Below are 18,275 nucleotides of genomic sequence, written 5' to 3'. Positions count from 1 at the left end.
ATTTTATACTGTACTTGGTTTAGGAGATGTGAATAATTTATAACTAATCAAATTTGTAAATTAATCCATTTTTGCAGTATAACTTAAATATCTGAAATGTTTTATATGTATTCAAATTCAGAACTTGTCAAGAACCAAAGACTTCTCTGAGCACCTATAAGAGTGTATCACAATTCAGGACTTAAAGCCAGTTTTGAGTGAAAACAAGTGAAAACAAAAGCTCTGTTTAGTGGGGGGAAAGAGCAAAATGAGAATAAATTAAGTCCACAATCAATTAACTTAGAAAACATTTGTTACTTTTAGGCCCAGGTTCTGTAAGTAGAAATGGAACTAGTTTATTGGGCAGAGGTTACCTCCTCCAAAGTTACAAAGCACCATGGCGATATATAGCCCATCAATAATGAGAAGGAACTCAAAGGAAAAAAGCTGGTCAAGTTAAAATCTAAAGGGACTGATAACAGAAAAGTGCATTATAAGTAAGGAATGCTAAACAATGAGGAATGGAAGGCTCAAGGGAAAGGAGCAGACGATAGTGATATACCACTATAGTCAAATTAACCTTCTAGCTTTTATATTTTCAGTACAAGATAATTTTTTTTTCTTTTTGATCAGTAAGATAGAAGTTGTATATACAAATATTTCCACTCACTCTGGTGATGACTTCAAATCCTGGTTCTTCTTGTTGGTTTATTTTTAAACCTGGAATAGCATCGCTAAGAAAATCTGCCATTTCTGAAGGGGGTCGCTGATGAGCTGAAGGATCATTGCCCCTCAAACTATCAAAAATGTAGTTTGTGACTTTGGAAAATCCTACAAGAGTTGCTGTATATGGGTCCTTTTTGATTTTCTACAGAACAGGAAAACAAACATAACTTTAGTAGTACTGTACCAAATAGTAAACAAATAGACATTAATAGGACAGTCAAGCAGAATAAGAGAGGAGAATCAAATTAAAACAAAAAAGATTTTCTAAGATTTTTCTCTACAAGATTCTACTGTTTCCTGGGAAGAAAAATTTGAATTTCTCTATGCTAACCTTTTAATTGAATAAAAAAATCAAAGAAAAGTGATTCTTTCATAAGCATCAACTTGCTGCTACTGATTCATGCAAAAGAACAAATGATATGTGGGTCTCATTCAGTTCCCATACAACAAAAATGTATATAGTCCTTAATTTCCAATGGTGAATGGCCCATGACAACTTTCTTTTGTCTAGTAGACCTGCCTTCACAAAAAAAAATATATTTCTTGGAGCATGGTATACCTTATTACAATCTTACAAAAATCTATTTAACATGTATCTAAAAACTGTAACTGCTTTAAGCAATATTAACTCTGCTTGTAAATAAGTTAAATTATTTGATACTCTAGAACAACAAAAGACAAAACTAATTTATGAGTTAACTCTATGGATAGTAAACCAAAATTCCAATCATTTCAAGTTGAAAATTAATCATTAGTGAAAATAAGGATCTAACTCATAGAAATCAGCAAGTACAACAAAAAAGCATAAAGTAATTTCACATCAGAAAGTATTTGGATATTTTGGGGGAAATATAATTAAGCAGATAAACAGACTAAATCATTTGGTATCCCAACACTCTCAAAGTTTACACAGTTCCAAAATAACTGATGAGTCAATGACAAAGAAATCAATCCAACAAGGTTTTTATATGAACTAACTTTTTAATTAGTTCATATGAACTAACCCAATACCTTCTACTAAGCTGAATGATGCTAAATTTATTCAATACTAATAGAAAACTACTCATTTGCATTGTCAGAATTATGGTCATGAGGAAAAAATATCACTGCCCTAACTAATATTTGCTAAAGACCAAGAAAAAACAAGTTACCAACAACCCTGAGAATTTCTTACTCTAAAAATTCAAAGTGTATGACTTGTGATTATAAAATGGCTGACTCTGTGACTCACAAACAAAGTCAGCTTCCTTTAATTATAGACACAGGTTAAATAATATTCGGGAAAAGGAGGGTAATAGGGTTGGAGGATCTTTGAAGACAGAAAGATTAGCCCTACAGGTACCTAAAAAACATACTTGAATTAAGCCATAGGCTGGTTCATCAAGGAGATTTTCAAAGGACTGTGAAAGACCCTTATTCTGACAGTTCACAAGAAGAGTCCTTTTATCCTGTGGAGATCTGTAATAAAATGAAGACTGTATTTTTAATTTATAGAAAAAGTGACAAAATGAAGTAACTACTGAATTTTTAAATAATGTATGCATTAGCATTTGTAGAAGAAGAATCTCCAATCTACTAAATAGCATTAATCTAATAACAACCTTAAGGTTACAAAGCAATTTCCTCACAAAAATCCTGAGATCAGTACTATAATTACGCATCCCTATTTTACAGATGAAGACACTGCATTCAAAGAGGTTACACACCAATCAGTGCCAGAAATCAAACCCAAATCTCCTGATTCAAAGTGAAAACACTGTCCCCATTTCACCATGCTTCCTCGCTAATCTAATACTAAGAAATATGCAATGACATTTGCTGTAAGGGTTGAGTTTTCCTTTTTTTCTTTTTCCCTCCAATAGGGAGAAGGAAGTGAGGGGGAGAGAAAATAAAGTGTGTTGATTAAAAAATAAAATTCTTAAAAACAAGTACATAATCGTCAACTATAACTAGTTTTAAAACTTCAAGACACACAGAATTGTTATGTACTTAAAGGAAATGAAATCTAGAAGTTACCTACACAACAATGAAATCACAGGTCCTATTCCTAGTTTTTTTCAATTAATCTTTTAAAAGTTTATAATCTGTGCTATTATAAATAACACATAAATAACATGAGCAAGACTGACTACTGTTGTCAAATAAAAGTACATAGAAAAAATCAGTTAAATACGAAAGGTGGTAACGTTCATACTAAAAAGCTGTTAGGGTTCTAATTACAATTATGAGTTAGTCTAGATGGACTTCCAACTCTCAAATTCTGTGATTCTACTCCCTTATTCCCAATTACAAATAAAAAATTTATGTACATACACATAAGAATGTAAAATATACAGTTTTTAATACTTGCTCAAGTTCTGGTGGCAATTCTTTGCACAAATTTCTCTTATAACTAGACTACATATAAGTCCATTAAGAATATCAACAGCTGACTAAATAATCAAGCATTTTTCATGCCCAAATTAATAAAAATTTTATTTTTTTCCAACCTCTAAAGTTTTTAACTCAGGAAGGTGATTGAAATAAAGCCCTCACTTTTAGGTCTTTAAAACAAAAATTTAATTTGTTTCACTGGTACCTATCATATCTACTTTGTTATAAATATCTGAGATAAGAACTTTAATAACAGTTATCTCTTTTCAATTCTAACATAACAGGATGCAACAGTAATGCTAGGGGATATGAAATTCAAAATAGGATCTTGCTCAGAGACAGAGAATATATACAGTTCTCATACTTCCCAGGAAAGCAACAGAAGGAACAAAGGTTAAGTCTTTCAGTAATGTAAACAGAATACCCTAAAGATATTGCTACAGTTTCTCTGGACACCTATTTGGTTGATGTTTAATGTCTGGACTTAATGATGGAACTTTACAGGTCATTTACTCAAAATGTAAACTTTTAAAAGGCAACAAAAGAAAAAAAGAAAACAGCAACATTTAAGCATAGTATTTTCAGTAACAAAAAGATTTAGTATTTATTCCATCTTCATCAAGAATATTTTTTAAATTACTTCTAAAAAGTTAAAACTAAAAAAGAAGTCATGAGGCTTTAAATTTTAGAATGGAAAAGCAACAAATACATGAGTATTTCTCTACCCAGAGACTTGACTTTTCTTTTTACCCCCAGCACTTAGCACAGTGCCAGACACAGAGTAAGCACTTAATGCATGCTTGTTGAGTGGCTGACAATACCCAGAAGTAGCAAGAGAAAAGAAAACAAAAAACCCTCTCTGGCAGAGAAGCAGTATCCCTGAGCATCCAGCCACAGAGTCAACAAAAGTCTAAAACATAAAAATTACAACTAAGTAACTGTGATTTAGTCAGTCTATCAAGCAGCAGGAAAGATCCACCTATACATGAGTATGCAAAGAAGGTAAATTCACAGATGGAAAAAACATGTCCAGACAGCAGTTTCTGGAGGGAAAAAGAAGAAAACTGGAGGGTTTTAGTAGCCCATAAGTACAATTTGAGTCAACAGGATCATCTGAAGCTGTATTAACAGAAATACAGCAAAAAGAAACAAGGAGATAACAGGCCTGCTATACTTTGCCATAGTGCCATATGTGCCATATACCACATCTGGGTTCAATTCTAAACACCACACTTTAGGAAGGACACCCATAAGCTGAACAGAGGAGAGCCAAGAGGATAGTGGAGAGCTTCAAGTTCATGACACAGGATGATCATTTGAAAGATCTGGGGATATTTAACTTTGGGGAACATGATTGGTCCTAGAGAAACAAGGAACAATAAGGTAGATGCTGCAAAGAAGTTAATTCCCATTTGATATAAAAAAAACTTCTTAAAGTGAGAGCTATCCAAAAGAGTAATAAGGGGCTGCTTTGGGAAGTGGTGGATTTCTCTTCACCGGAAGTCTTCAAGTAATGGCAGGATGACCCTTTGTTTTTACAGCTGCTTTTTACCTAAGTGACTGCTGAGGTCTCCTTCAATTCTGAAATGCTGTGGTTTAAAAAGAAATGAAATGACAGCAATCAGATGCAGCAGTAAGCAACAGGCACCCCAGGCACAAAAAAAAGCAGCACACCAGAGTTTGGGGAGTTAGTCAGTCATGGAAAAGAAGAAGGTTTTACTAGTTCCTAAGGCACATCAAACCCTTGTACTGCTCTCCTGTGTGCAAAGGGTAAAACTATTTAGTTCTCAATGGCCCCAAAGAAGGTAAATGTATCAATGTTAAAATTCAACAAACATTAAATAATAGATGGACAGTTACAGAGCTTATTCTGAAGAGGTTGCTTTCTTGTAGTATTTATTATTTTCTTTTCATACCTATCAATGTTATGTATTAATTCAGGGACAGCTAGGTGGTGCAGTGGATAAAGCACCAGTGCAGGAGTCAGGAGGACCTGAGTTCAAATCTCACCTCAGACACTTGACACTCACTAGCTGTGTGACCTTGGGCAAGTCACTTAACCCCAACTGCCTCATCCTGGGTCATCTCCAGTCATCCTGATGAATATCTGGTCACTGGATTCAGATGGCTCTGGAGGAGAAGTGAGGCTGGTGACCTGCCCAGCCTTCCCTCACTCAAAACAAAGTCAAGTGCAAGTCATGTCATCATTTCTCTGATGGCAAGGTCTTCTTCAATAACGAAGGATGAACACACACGTATTAATTCAGTCAATAATTCTAAGTAGGAAACATTTTTACAGAAGAATTTCAAGAAAGTTAATATGCAGTACAAATACTATACATAATTTTTAAGCCCATCATAACAGTACATTGCTTGTACTTAGAATTCTGAGCACTGGCCCTGGAATCAGGAAGACCTAACTAAGTTCAAATCCAGCCTCAGGCACTTGACACTTACTAGCTGTGTGACCTTGGGCAAGTCACCTAACCCCAAATGCTTTTCCTTACCTCCCTCCCCCCAAAAAAGAATTCTGTTCAAGAATTCTCAAAGGACAATTTTGAGAAAAGTATGGCCTACTAATATGTCCAGAGAAGGTTCATCTTTTCGTGAAGCAGTTAGAAGTTTTGGAGCAAGTTATTCCCATAATACCCTAGCACAAATTATTAAACTACTGCTTCACACCCCATGGACAAATTCAAGATATGCAGCACATGAAGTCTGGCATAAGTTGCTAAGAAAATGCCTAAGTTAATTTTTTTCAGTGAGATATAAATTATAGATAATATTCTGAATGGTGCTGACAAAACAAAGCACATAACTGATAATAAGAATATAATTTTCTGGAGGGTAAAAAAAATACCTGGGAGACAGCTATTTCAGACTTTCTCTGATCCACTAATTAAAGTTTGCAGAAAAGAGTCCATGTTACCCTCCCCAAGGTTACCCAGGTACACGTTTCACTCCACCTTCATAAGATGGAAGTAAGTGACCAAAAATGGTAATACCAAGGGCCTTTTCAATAAAGCAAGTTCAAGGACCAATTCCTTTTCCAATTATATAACACATAAAAAAATTTTAGATATTATAATACCGTTAGTCATCAAGAAAAGATCAAATCATGTGTGTACATAGTGTGTGTACACACACACACACACACACACACACACACACTTCCTCTAAGAAGGCAGAAAATGTTCTATTTTATGGCTTCATATAAACAAATTATTAAAATATTAAAAATTAAAACACTCAAAGATAATGTCCAGCTATTCAGAAAACCTGAAAAATAAAGGTTATTCACTCTCCAAGGGAAACTATAGTTTCACTATCATATAGCAGTCTTAAAATTTAAATTCTGGATTTCCAAACTATCTTAAGGAAAAAAATTCAACAAATGACAAATACCAAAGTAAATTCTGCATTACATTAAGTTATTGTCTGTAGCATACAATCAAGTAATCAACAAGCATTTATTAAGTGACTACTATGCACCAGATGCTGAGTTTGTCACTGGTGATATAAGCAGAAAAAAATAAAACAATCTCTACTTAGAAGGAATTTATGTCCTAAAATATAATGTATTACCTTGTTCTTGATTAAAAACTGTCTTACCCTAGAAGAAATCTCAGACACCATCTCACTCCTTTTACTAATGAGAAAACTAAGACCCTGGAAGGGGAGCAGATTTGCCCAGTTTACAGAGCAAGGCTCTGCCGCTCAGGTGTTACCCCAGGTCTTCTGATTCCCAAATCTGTGTTCTTGCTACTAGATCACATTGCTATGTGACTACAGAAAAGTCAAGTACCCTCTTAAAGAGTTTCATTCCTCATCTATAAAATGGGAATCGTAATAATTTCATTACCTAACACATAGGGATTGTGAAAAAGTGCTTTGTAAACCCTTAAAGTACTATGCAAAAGTGGATTATTTAAAAACTAAAATATCATCTCTTATCTCTATACCAAAGACCCTAAAGTATTTTTTAAAATTTGAGTTATTAAAATGGTTACTTCTCTTAAATATCTTTACATCTCCTAAGGTATGATTATAAACATCAGAAAGCAATTTTAGTTATTTTGGCACCTTTTTCCACCAATGACATAAAGGGAAAACAACAAATAAATATTACCCATTAATAATAATGGCTAATTATTTATGCTAATATTTACGTAGGCAGCTAAGAGGTACAGTGGATAAGAGTACTAGGCCCGGAGTCAGGAAGACGTGAGTTCAAATCCAGCCTCAGACACTTACTAGTTGTATGATTCTGGGCAAGTCATTTAACCTTGCTTGCCTCGGTTTCCTCATCTGTCAAATGAGCTGGAGAAGGAAATGGCAAACCACTCCAGTATCTTTGCCAAGAAAACCCCAAAAGGAGTCACGAAGAGTCAGACACGACTGAAAATGACTAAACAACAATGATATTTAAGCAGCAATTAGTTTACAAAGTGTTTTACATATTGTCATTTGAGCCCAATAACAATCCTGAAAGTTGTATTCCAGGTTATTATAAATTAAGAAACTGAGACTCAGAGAAGTTATATGAACTGCCTGTGGTCATACAGCTAACAAGTGTTGGAGAAAGGATTGAATGCAAATTTTCCTAATTTCGAGTCTAACATACCCACTATGATATGCTGCCTCTCTCTGAAAGCATTCCATGCTTTTTGGGGGGAAAAGAGGGCAAGGAGAAGGCAGGTAAGGGTGTGGTAAGGACTTGGATCTGTGATTTTATACATGCAAGAAATTACCAATGTAGACTTCCTCCTCTGAACCAAATCAACAAATTACCAGTAGCTTTGTTGTCTTAAATAGCAGTCAGGCCCATGGTCACATCATGACTATTTGCATCAAACGCAGAGTTTGTTCCAACCTTCCTGTCTCCAAGGACAGATCTCTAGCCACCTTGCACACATTGCCTCTAGTGTTTTTGAGACCAGACACAGGGATCTTCTAGTATAAAAAACATATACGATAAAACTCCTACCAGGCCAGGTTAGCAACTGTTCAACTTAAAATTAGAGTTGCTAAGGGTGCTAAGAGGTATTAAGTGACTTGTCCAGGGTCAGTTAGCTATGAGGAATCAAACTGAACTTAACTCAGGTCTTCCTGGCTCCTATGATGCTTCTCTCTCTGCTACCCCTTTTCTACTTCTGCTAAACTGAAGAAACTAAAGACATAAATGGGTTAATAAATAAGAAATAACAATTTTCCCTCATTAGGTCTCCCATACTTATCTAATTCAGTGCCTACCTAACATTAAATCTCCTGTTCATCCTAATTATTTTATGTCTTAAATTAGTGATAAAGAGTTCTTACTGACAAGGAATAGAAGAGTGCAGTAGAAAGGATACTGGAGAGGGAAAAAACCTGAGTTTGAATCCCCCCTCTACAATTTGCTAGCTTTTTGAGAGTCATCAAATTCTTCTAACCTTATTTCTTTGTTTATAAAATGAATAATAACTGTACTAGCCACACTATCGCAATATTTTAAGGATCAAATGAAATAATATTTGAAAACCACAATACTACATATCAATTATTAATTCCCATGTCTAGACTAGACCTAGATTATACCAGTACTTCTTGGCTCTCTAGTCTTCTTCCTCATCCCATCTAGTTACAAGCTCAAGCCTCACTACATTCATGAATTCTAACTCAAAGGTACTGACAACATGTGACTTCTCTGCCACTAACAATAATGGGCAGTCAGTGGTTATGGTAAGAGTAATCTCAGACTCTGATGGTAAACAATATTAGAGAAAGGTGCCATACACAGTCCAGGGTACTAACAGATTATCTAAATTATTTCTAAATTTCTAAAGACAAGGTTCTACTACAAGAATTAATAGGTTATTTCTCACATTAGAAACTTTGGTATTCTATTCCACTTATAAAAATGAGTTTAAGATGTCATATTTAATAAAAAAATATAATAAATGATAGTAAATTCAATAAGCCATAGCACTGAAGTTTAGTCACAGTAAACAGTGTTATTCTTTTAAAATATTTTCTTTTAACATCATTAAATTAATAAGCATAAAAATACAAACAACATACTGAAGATATGATTAGTGACTAACATCAAGGTCACAGGGGAAAAGAATACAACAGTGCTTAGGCAACACAGACTTCAGATAATAAAAACTGAGAATACTTCAGGCTATAATTATTACAAGAGCCCAATTTGAAAAGATATAAAATAATGTAATACTTACTCACACAATACCACATATTTTTCAAGAGATTCAATCAGTAGTTTGCTATCTCCATGATGAAAATGAAGAGCAGGGAGAACGACGTCATCCTTTAGACAGAATACCAAATAAGACCAGCCCATACCCTCTTTGTTTTGCTTGATTGACTTCAGGTCTGTCAAACTGAACAGGAATGACCATTTGCTTTTCCCATTCGTATGACTTGGAGCATCTTAAAAACAAAAAATCATGCCATAATATTTTGTTCACCTTTTTAAAAAAGGTATTAATCAACCACCTCATGACTGCCTGATAAAAATTTTCTGCATCTTTTTGCATTATAACAAGAACCTTTATGCTTTCCCACCTGTGGTGAACAGTGCAGGATAGTCACTCATGTCAATTTTTATAATGATTGCTCCAGGACTAAAACATTCAAAATTTATTCTTCCTTGTTTCAAATTACTTCCTCTTCTCTTCACATTCTACAAAATCATCCATAAGCTAGGGTAATATTTGTACATCTGTTGCTGGCACATTGGTAAATCATTAGGTCCTCACATGGAATTAAGATTCCTTAGTCCCTCGAGAGTAACCACACTGAATAATAAGTTAGTATTACACACACACACACACACACACACACACACACACACACACACACACACACACACACACAATGTGAAGATACATATACACAGAGGAGTGATAAAGGGTATAGGCATGCAAATGACTGAACCTGGGCTGGGTTCTAGTACATGCTCCACCATTAATTAACTACATGACTCTGGGAAAGTCACAATCTCTCTGGCCTCAGTATCCTTTATCTGGAAAGCAGAGGAGTTTGATCATAAAAGCCTTTACAACTCTAAAATTATTATTTTATCATAAAACATGACACTACTCCCTCACCTCATGTACATGTGTATTACTAAATGGAAAGGTCTGAGATACACTTAAGTAGGACAAAAATTACAACACAGATATGTATATACAGAGCTTTAAATATTCATTAATACAGAAGTACTAGGAAATGTATTTATTTACATTCTAATTTTGATTTGGTTGTGAGATAACTTGCTATATTAAAATTCTTTTAGATCACTGTGATTTTATAAAAATTTTGAGAAATTACAGATGAAAAAAAGCATTTAAGTACTTACTTACTATGTGCCAACCATTGTGCTAAATGCTAGAGATACAAAAAGAAAGGCAAGACAGTCCTGTTCTCAAGGAGCTTACATACTGGCATTCACATATGTTGGTGGTGGTAACATATAAGAGAGTTCAGCTGAAGGGCCTGTGGAAAGGCCCTGAAATCCTAATGGCGTGGTAACAAAAAGAATGGAATGGTCCAGCTGTCCTCAGGGTGAATCAAAGTTCAGACAGTAATGCCAGGTATGATATGGAAAGGCCCATGTATAAAGGAGACCTTAAGATGTAAATGTCAGGGCAGATAAGGCTTAGGGCAGTAAGGCTTAGAACTCTTCTATTGTAACAGAATTTCAAGATGAGTTGGTGGCTTCCTGCTCATCAAAGTGGTATGAGTAGACATAAGCAAAAGGTAGAAGAAGGGTGTCAATGTAGAGGGGGAAGAAGAAAGCATTGGAGAGACAGTTGGGGGAAAAGTGTATTTAGTACAAATACTCTTTCAGGCTCTTTATTCATTCCCTCTCAAACTTTTCATAACATTATAGTGATACTAAAAAAGTTACCCAATTAGTAACTTTCAGAATAAAATTATCAACAGGATATAAATTAAAGAATTTTCGGATAGTTTCCTACTTGCAAAGTAATATTGAGTTTCATCTAGGAAATGAAAAACGTGCAACTGACGTAAAAAGAATCTGATATTCAAAAATATCTCCTACCAGTGTGTGAAACAATAAATTGAGACCCCAACCCAAAACAAGGGAAACAGATGCATAAATGTTACCCGGACAGAATAATTTCCTAACAGTTTGTTTGGTTTAGAAATATCCCCATACACATACACCAAAACAAGCACTCAATTGAGTCCTTAAGAAGCACCCACACACTGTGCCAGGCTTAAAGGAAAGTCTTCTCCTTACTCTTAATAGATGAATACAACTAAAAAAACAACCTCATATTACTTCATATAAATAAACTTATTTATTATTCCAATATCTCAATAATTTCAATAGATTAAATACTGACTAAAAAAGAAAAATCATGCTATTCAAGTTAAAAAACCAAATGGTACTTGTTTTAAGGCTGTTGTCTTGGTCTAGACTCTAAAACTGATATTCATTTTATGTGAATAAAAGTCTCCATTTTATTAATTATGTTAAAAGTAAGAAAGATCTGCCAGAATCTGCTTACCCTGACAATGCTTAGCAGGGCTCTAGGTCATTTCCATTTCACAATGAAGCACAAGATGACTTTGGCAGAGGTTTACATACTTGTTATATTTTAACTTTTATCTGTGTTTCTCTACTATTCCTAAACTAAAGCTAAGCCCTCTGTACCCTTCATATTATTCTTTTTCGCAGACTCCAGAACTTTGTTTCAACACTCATTCCTTCAATCTCACAAGTCTTCACACTCCCTCTCCACTGCTACATTCCCATCTGCCTAACAACATACTCGGGTCTCTCCAATTCTACAGAATCCTTCCCTTGGCCCCTGTAGCCAAGTTGTTTTTCCATCAATCCCCTCCATTTCCATTTGTCCATACCTCTCTATTCACACAATCACCCTAATGCAGGGCCCCATGACCACAGACTTAAGGTTATGGCTCTTACCTACTCTCTACTCCAACAGAGCCTTTATACCAAGGTCAAAATAATCTTCCTTCGTGAATATATCTGGTCTTGTCATTTTCGTGCTCAAAAATTCTCTTGATCTCCTTAATACCTAGCAAGGTTTAACTCCTTTGTCTGGCTTTCACAGCTCTTCACAAACTGGTACCAACCTACTTTTGCAGTCTCACTTAATACTACTGTCCTCCAATCAATCAAAAAGCAACCACTGAACACCAACCAAACTGGGACTATTCTGTTTCCCAAATACACCCTTCACCTACCTTATTTCTGTCCCTTTGTTCATGTTATCCTCTATATCTATAATAACTTTCCCATGAAGCCTTCCTTGTTTTCTCTGACTGGTAGTGCTCTCCCCTCTTAGACTTCATGTAGTGCGTTACTTTGCATTTATGACATATCATAGATGTTAAGGGTCATCTAGTCTACCCCTCTTGCTCTGCATAGGAGAAAACTCAGGTGCAGTTAGTTTAAGTGATTTGCCCAGAGTGACAGAGGTTTAATTTCAACACAGGTCCTTTCTATTTTTGTTATCTGCATATGTGATAACTACCTACTAAACTGTATATACTATGAGATTAGAAACTACAACTTACCTAACTCTGTTAACTTCCTCAACACCTAACACAGTGCTCACAGTGGGAACTTCAACAAATGTTTCTTGAATTTACCAACCAAACTGAATGAACCAACGGGTACCAATCCTGAGAAAATTAGAAATGCTAAATGCCATGGATTCTATGGTTAAGATAAAAAAAATCCTGTAGAGTCAGGATAATATCCATAAATATTCTCATGCACAAATGTAGTAGACACACTGTAAAATTCCCATAATTTCCATCAAACCAGAGAGAGTTCAGCCAATAGCAACCTCCAGAAAGACCAACATGTCACCAAATTATGACTTCCTCACACTGACTTAACTAGCCTAATTTCCAAGTCCATAATCTAAGTTGTAGATACATAGGTAACAATTTCACATAATTTTGTTTGAAAAGTATTTATAATAGAACACAGGACATAAAAAAGGAAATCCACCTATCCTCTCCCAATGAGCTAATATCACTACTTCTTTATAAGTGAAAGTGTGAAACTACCTGAGGGAAAAAGTTAACAAAAACTGAAAATCTAAACAACTAAGATTCAGTTTTCAAAGATAATCAGTGATGTCAAAATTACAAAAAAGAAGCTCAAATAATGAATAATGCTTTTAAACTCATAAATCATCAAAAGGATATTCATTCTAACTAAAGAAACAAGGCTAAATTGGAAACAGATTGTTTCATAACCAGGAAATGTGAAGGGTTTACTTCATGTTTGAACAACATAATTATAAGTGGGCTTATTTCCCTAGTTAATGGGAAAAAGGCAGATGATGTAATATAGGAAAAAAATGCTTCTTGTTACATTTCATTACATTAAATTAGGAGGGAAAGGAGAACAGGAGAAACAGTTAAGTACTAGCATAGCACAAGGTCAAAAGAAAAATAAATCTGTAACCTAGCACACTAACAACAACTGGAAGGACAAAAAAGAAAACTGACAGTACTCTCAAGATCACAATTTTTCTTGCTTTTCCTATGAAGAGAACCTGAAAAAAAGTAATTACTGTTCTTTTCCCTTTGCTGCTATTATAGAAACAATGGTAATTACAGGCAATGTACTTAATACGTCACCAGGTCTATGTGACATTCTGAAGAACTGCCATGGGAAATAAAATAGTTTCATGTGTATCATCAAAGAAAATTAAGATGAAGGGGAAAAAAAAACAGATCTTTACTCTTAGCAATAATATATTTTTTTATGTGAAAAAGAATAAGTTTAGTATTATCAACCCTGGACCCAACCTACCATTTAGTTATTTTTATAAAGGGTCTCAACCTTTATTAAATGCAGAATAAAGGTCACTCCTACTGTATGTACTACTGCAATACTTAAATGGTATTTTCCCAAATTATACATCTAATAAAAAAACTGTAGCCTAATTGTATTCACCTCAAATCTATTTCAAATTATTTCCTTCTTTTCCTAAGTTGAGAAATACAGAATAATGATTAATGGCTGCCTTATTTTAAACCATCTCTCTACCTTTGTTTTTAGTCTCTCACAAGGTCTATCAAAAATAGTCAACATTTTAAAACACTACTTAATTGCATCCATATAACTAATTCCTACAATCTGGTCCAGAAGGACCTTTATTACCTCATGGATCACATACCAAAATCCTACCAAACTCTGTTATCTTTTCCCAGGATTCCAAAGTTCTATTTGATAGTCTCCTCCTGCATTTGGGATAGAATACTGTAAAAGACTATAAATAAGAGCTGCAGAATCACAGATAATATTCCTGATTTCTCTAAACAAGAGCTTGACTATCACCCAAGCGCTCCAAATTCTTGCTTAATTACAGAAAACTTTTTCATCAGAAATAGTTTTGTCTGCAGTATGACTAACAAATTTGATTTCACAATCCATGTAAAAAAAATCCTACTAATTTCTTAATATTTACCAAATGTATATGCACAAATATAGAAAGACTATCTCAGTTAGGATCTAATCAGCTTGTTCATGATCTGAATAATGAAATAGGAAAAAAACATAAAATCTTAACTGCTGCCTTAAAAATAATATTGATAAGAAAAAAGTACTATACCTTTTAAAGGCCCAGACAGAGACTGGAGCTTGGAATTCAAATCCAGCCCTAGATGTTTACTAGTTATGTAACCCTAGGAAGTCACTTAACCTTGTCTGCCTCAGTTTCCTCATTTGTCAAATAAGTTGGAGAAGGAAAGGACAAACCACATTATCTTCGCCAAGAAAACCTCAAATGGGTTCACAGAGTCAGACACAACTGAAATGACTGAACAACAACTTAAGTTTTAAAAAAAAACCACAACACTTAACTCATTCTTTTAAAACTAAGGGTCTTCATAGTATAAACTGCTGACTAATACACTGGACAGCTTTGCTGAATTGTTCTCCACAACTCCCCTCCCTCCAATTTTTTTATTGCTACAAAGGAAGATTATATTTAAAGAATGAAGGTAAAATGTTATATTTTTTAAAAATCAAAAAGATATAGTATCATAAATTTAGAGGTATCAGATAAAAGAGCTATCAGAGTCCATCTAGGTCAATACCCTCAATTTTAAAGCTAAAAAAACTAAAGCCAGAGAAAGGGAAAGTGACTTTCCCAGGGTCATAGAGCTAAAGTAAATCAAGGTGAACCCAATTCTTACTGACTCTGAGTCCAGCATTCTACGCCATCTTACCTCAAAATGTCATTAAAAATTTTATACATAAATGGGAGGGGAAGATGTGTGAGGGTTGTTCAAGGATAATGACCTAGCCAACCAGTAAGGTCCTTTCTAACTCTGAGATTCTTTGGCTTTGCGAATTTTAGAAAAAAAGATTCTAACTGTGCTTTGTCAGATCATAAATACACACTATACAATTTGTTCTAAGACAAAAATGTTAGATTACTAGTTTACTAGTTTTATTTTAATTTTGTTTAGTTTGTAAGAAAACTTATTTCACACTTAATAGCAGATAAGAGAGGTACAGCAAAAAATACGGTGACACTACAATATACTATAGATATTATGTACTTCTAAACTTAGAGAATGTTCTCTTGTCCTGCAATAGTACCTTCCATTCTCCCCCAGTATGTTAACTAATGCAACAAAGCTACGGGATAATTATAATGCTACTTTTATTCTAATGGATTTTTAAAAGTAAAACAAATGAGACCCTAAAAAATGAAAATTTGTATTGTAAATTATGATACATTTCTAAAATCTGATACAGACAAATTTCTATCACTGTAGTCCTGGTTGGGGAACTAATATAAGCACCTAACCCACCCTTCTGCCTAAGGAACATATTCATTCTTTTAATTTCTAAATAAAGAGTATTAAAGTATATGTATCTGGAAATAAGTTTTGAATACCTCCATTAGTATGTGGTTTCTTTTTAAATGAAACTGTGTTGACCATGTCCCACTCTGCTTCATAACTACTGAGATGTTCCGATCCCCGACGAACTCTTTCTTTGGGGGTCTGAGTCCACTCCACAACTGAACTGGAATCCTAAAATGATTTAGAAATATTTTTACCAGAGCTTAATTTGAATCCATAAAACCTATTAACACAAGAAATAATAACTATTATTATTAAAATTCACATAGAGCTTTATGATTATAAAGAATTCCTTTATATGTTTTATTTTATTTGCTCTTCAAATCAAACCAGTAGAGTGGGAAGTCCAAAATATTTTTCTCAGTTTTACAGATGAAGAAATTGAGGTTCAGAAAGGGAAGGTGACAATCAAAGTTGCAACCAGTTAGTGGCAAAGTGGGATCAAATTCAGGTCTTCTAACTCAATTCTAGACTTTTTTCTACAACACCATGATGCCTCTTTCCATACACACGAGAGTTCTGTGAAGTTTAGAAATTTAAAGGTGTGAAATAAAGACTTCATTTTGTCTTCTTTGTTTTTCAAGTACGAAAATTAAAACGAAACAGAGGACTAAAAGATCCATCGACCAATCCAAAAATCACAGGGGCTCCCAGGCCAATATTCTGTCCTCTATCTTACCTGAAGACATCAGACACAAAATCAAATAATTAAATGTATATGCATTTTCCAATAAAGAAAATCAGTACCAAACATTTACAATACAAATCAATCATAAATGAAGATCCTTCCCTTCAAAATGAGGAATGGAGCATACTACCAAACCAAGGGCCAGACCAGAGGATTGGATTTGGAGTCAAAGGACTTAAATCCAAATCATGATGATGATTCATACTACCTGGGTGACTGTGGGTAAGTCATTTACTATACAAGTCTCAGTTTCCTCAACTGCAAAATGAGGAGAGTAGAATAGCTGATCTCTACAATTACTTCCAGCTCTAAATACTATAATCCTTCATCATAACCTGCATTTCAGAGTAGAATCTTCCCTCAATTTCTCTCACAAATATTCCTATAGCATCTTCTTCAGTGGTTCTTTTACAAACCTGTTCCTCTAAGAGCAGGAGCTGTCTAACTCTCCATTCTTTGTTTCTTGATTTTCTTACTATATAAAATAGTCCAATTTCAATCAAGGCCATGAAGCACTGGATTTGGAGACTAAAGACCTGACTTTGAGTCCTCAATTCTGACACTTATTAGCCACATAACTCAGGTTAAGTAACTTAACCTATGCCTCAGTTTTCTCATGTATAAGAGAGTGGTAAGAAATACATGTACTACCTGACCTGATATAAAATGCCTTGAAAACTGTTAAATCACTACACACATGAGTTATTAAGATTACTCTGGAACTTACAGATCTACTCTTATAATACGTCTCACATTCAACACTCCACCAACTCAAATTACGGTAAAGAAATACTTATTTTCCCAGTGTTTTTAGTACAGTAAAATGTGATCATCTTTTATCCTAAGTCAAACCCAGACTTCATATTTTTCTTCAGCACTTTTCCTTGTCCCTAAATAAGGTACATCAAAAATAAGCTGCCAGATCCTCTTCAATGCAGTATCACCACATTCATATTCAATTCTTACTTGAACTATTTTTAAGTTTTCAAGGGAATCTCTATCTCTTGCCTCAACCTTTCAAATTACTTTCACATTACTTATTGTTATTTCTGTTTCTCAGTCTCTTTTTAAAGCTCAATAACAGATTAACACCCTGTATAGTCTGCCATTCACACTGTGCTCCAAAAACTCTGCACATGGGTATCCTAAATTACCTTACTTCTTCCTATGTTCCTTGTCACCTAGCTTGCCATTTCAACTTAAGTAGATCTACTCAAGCTTTTTATTCTGTTGTTTATTCTGTATCATATATAGAATGCATCAATATATGTACCTTAAGAATCGCTGGAACTTGTCTTTTACCCCCACTGCTGCACTCTTAAAATGCCTGGATCTGCCCTGAAGCTGAACCATCTTTTTTGTGATGTTTCCCTCAATTAGAGTGTGAATTCTTTGACAGCAGGGACTGTCTTGCTTTTCCTATTTGTATTCCCAGCGCTTATTATAATATCTAGCATACTGGTACATGGCATACGCTCAATAAATGCTGTTATTCATTCTTTCATTCGACTTCAACTGTAAACTCCCTATAGGGCCTATGAAATCTTCTACTTGAACAGTCCTTAGCACAATACTAAATAGCACTCAGAGATACTACAGAAATATAACATGC

General features: G+C 34.5%; 1 protein-coding gene across 3 annotated transcripts in view; it reads right to left on the bottom strand.

Moving 5' to 3' along the window:
• TBC1D15 (TBC1 domain family member 15) overlaps positions 1-18,275 on the bottom strand; it is a 107,735-nt gene that overhangs the window by 46,640 nt on the left and 42,820 nt on the right. For all 3 annotated transcript variants that reach the window (XM_072655391.1, XM_072655390.1, XM_072655392.1), the window contains 4 exons: positions 16,008-16,146; positions 9,297-9,507; positions 2,061-2,163; positions 650-847 (listed from right to left, as the gene is read on the bottom strand). In XM_072655391.1, the coding sequence (XP_072511492.1) occupies positions 650-847; positions 2,061-2,163; positions 9,297-9,507; positions 16,008-16,053 (558 nt within the window). In that variant the 5' untranslated portion in view covers positions 16,054-16,146. The remainder of the gene's footprint in view (positions 1-649; positions 848-2,060; positions 2,164-9,296; positions 9,508-16,007; positions 16,147-18,275) is intronic.

This window comes from Notamacropus eugenii, chromosome 3, assembly GCF_028372415.1.
Source record: "Notamacropus eugenii isolate mMacEug1 chromosome 3, mMacEug1.pri_v2, whole genome shotgun sequence".
NCBI classification, from domain to species: domain Eukaryota; kingdom Metazoa; phylum Chordata; class Mammalia; order Diprotodontia; family Macropodidae; genus Notamacropus; species Notamacropus eugenii.
This window is presented reverse-complemented; position numbering and strand designations above follow the sequence as displayed.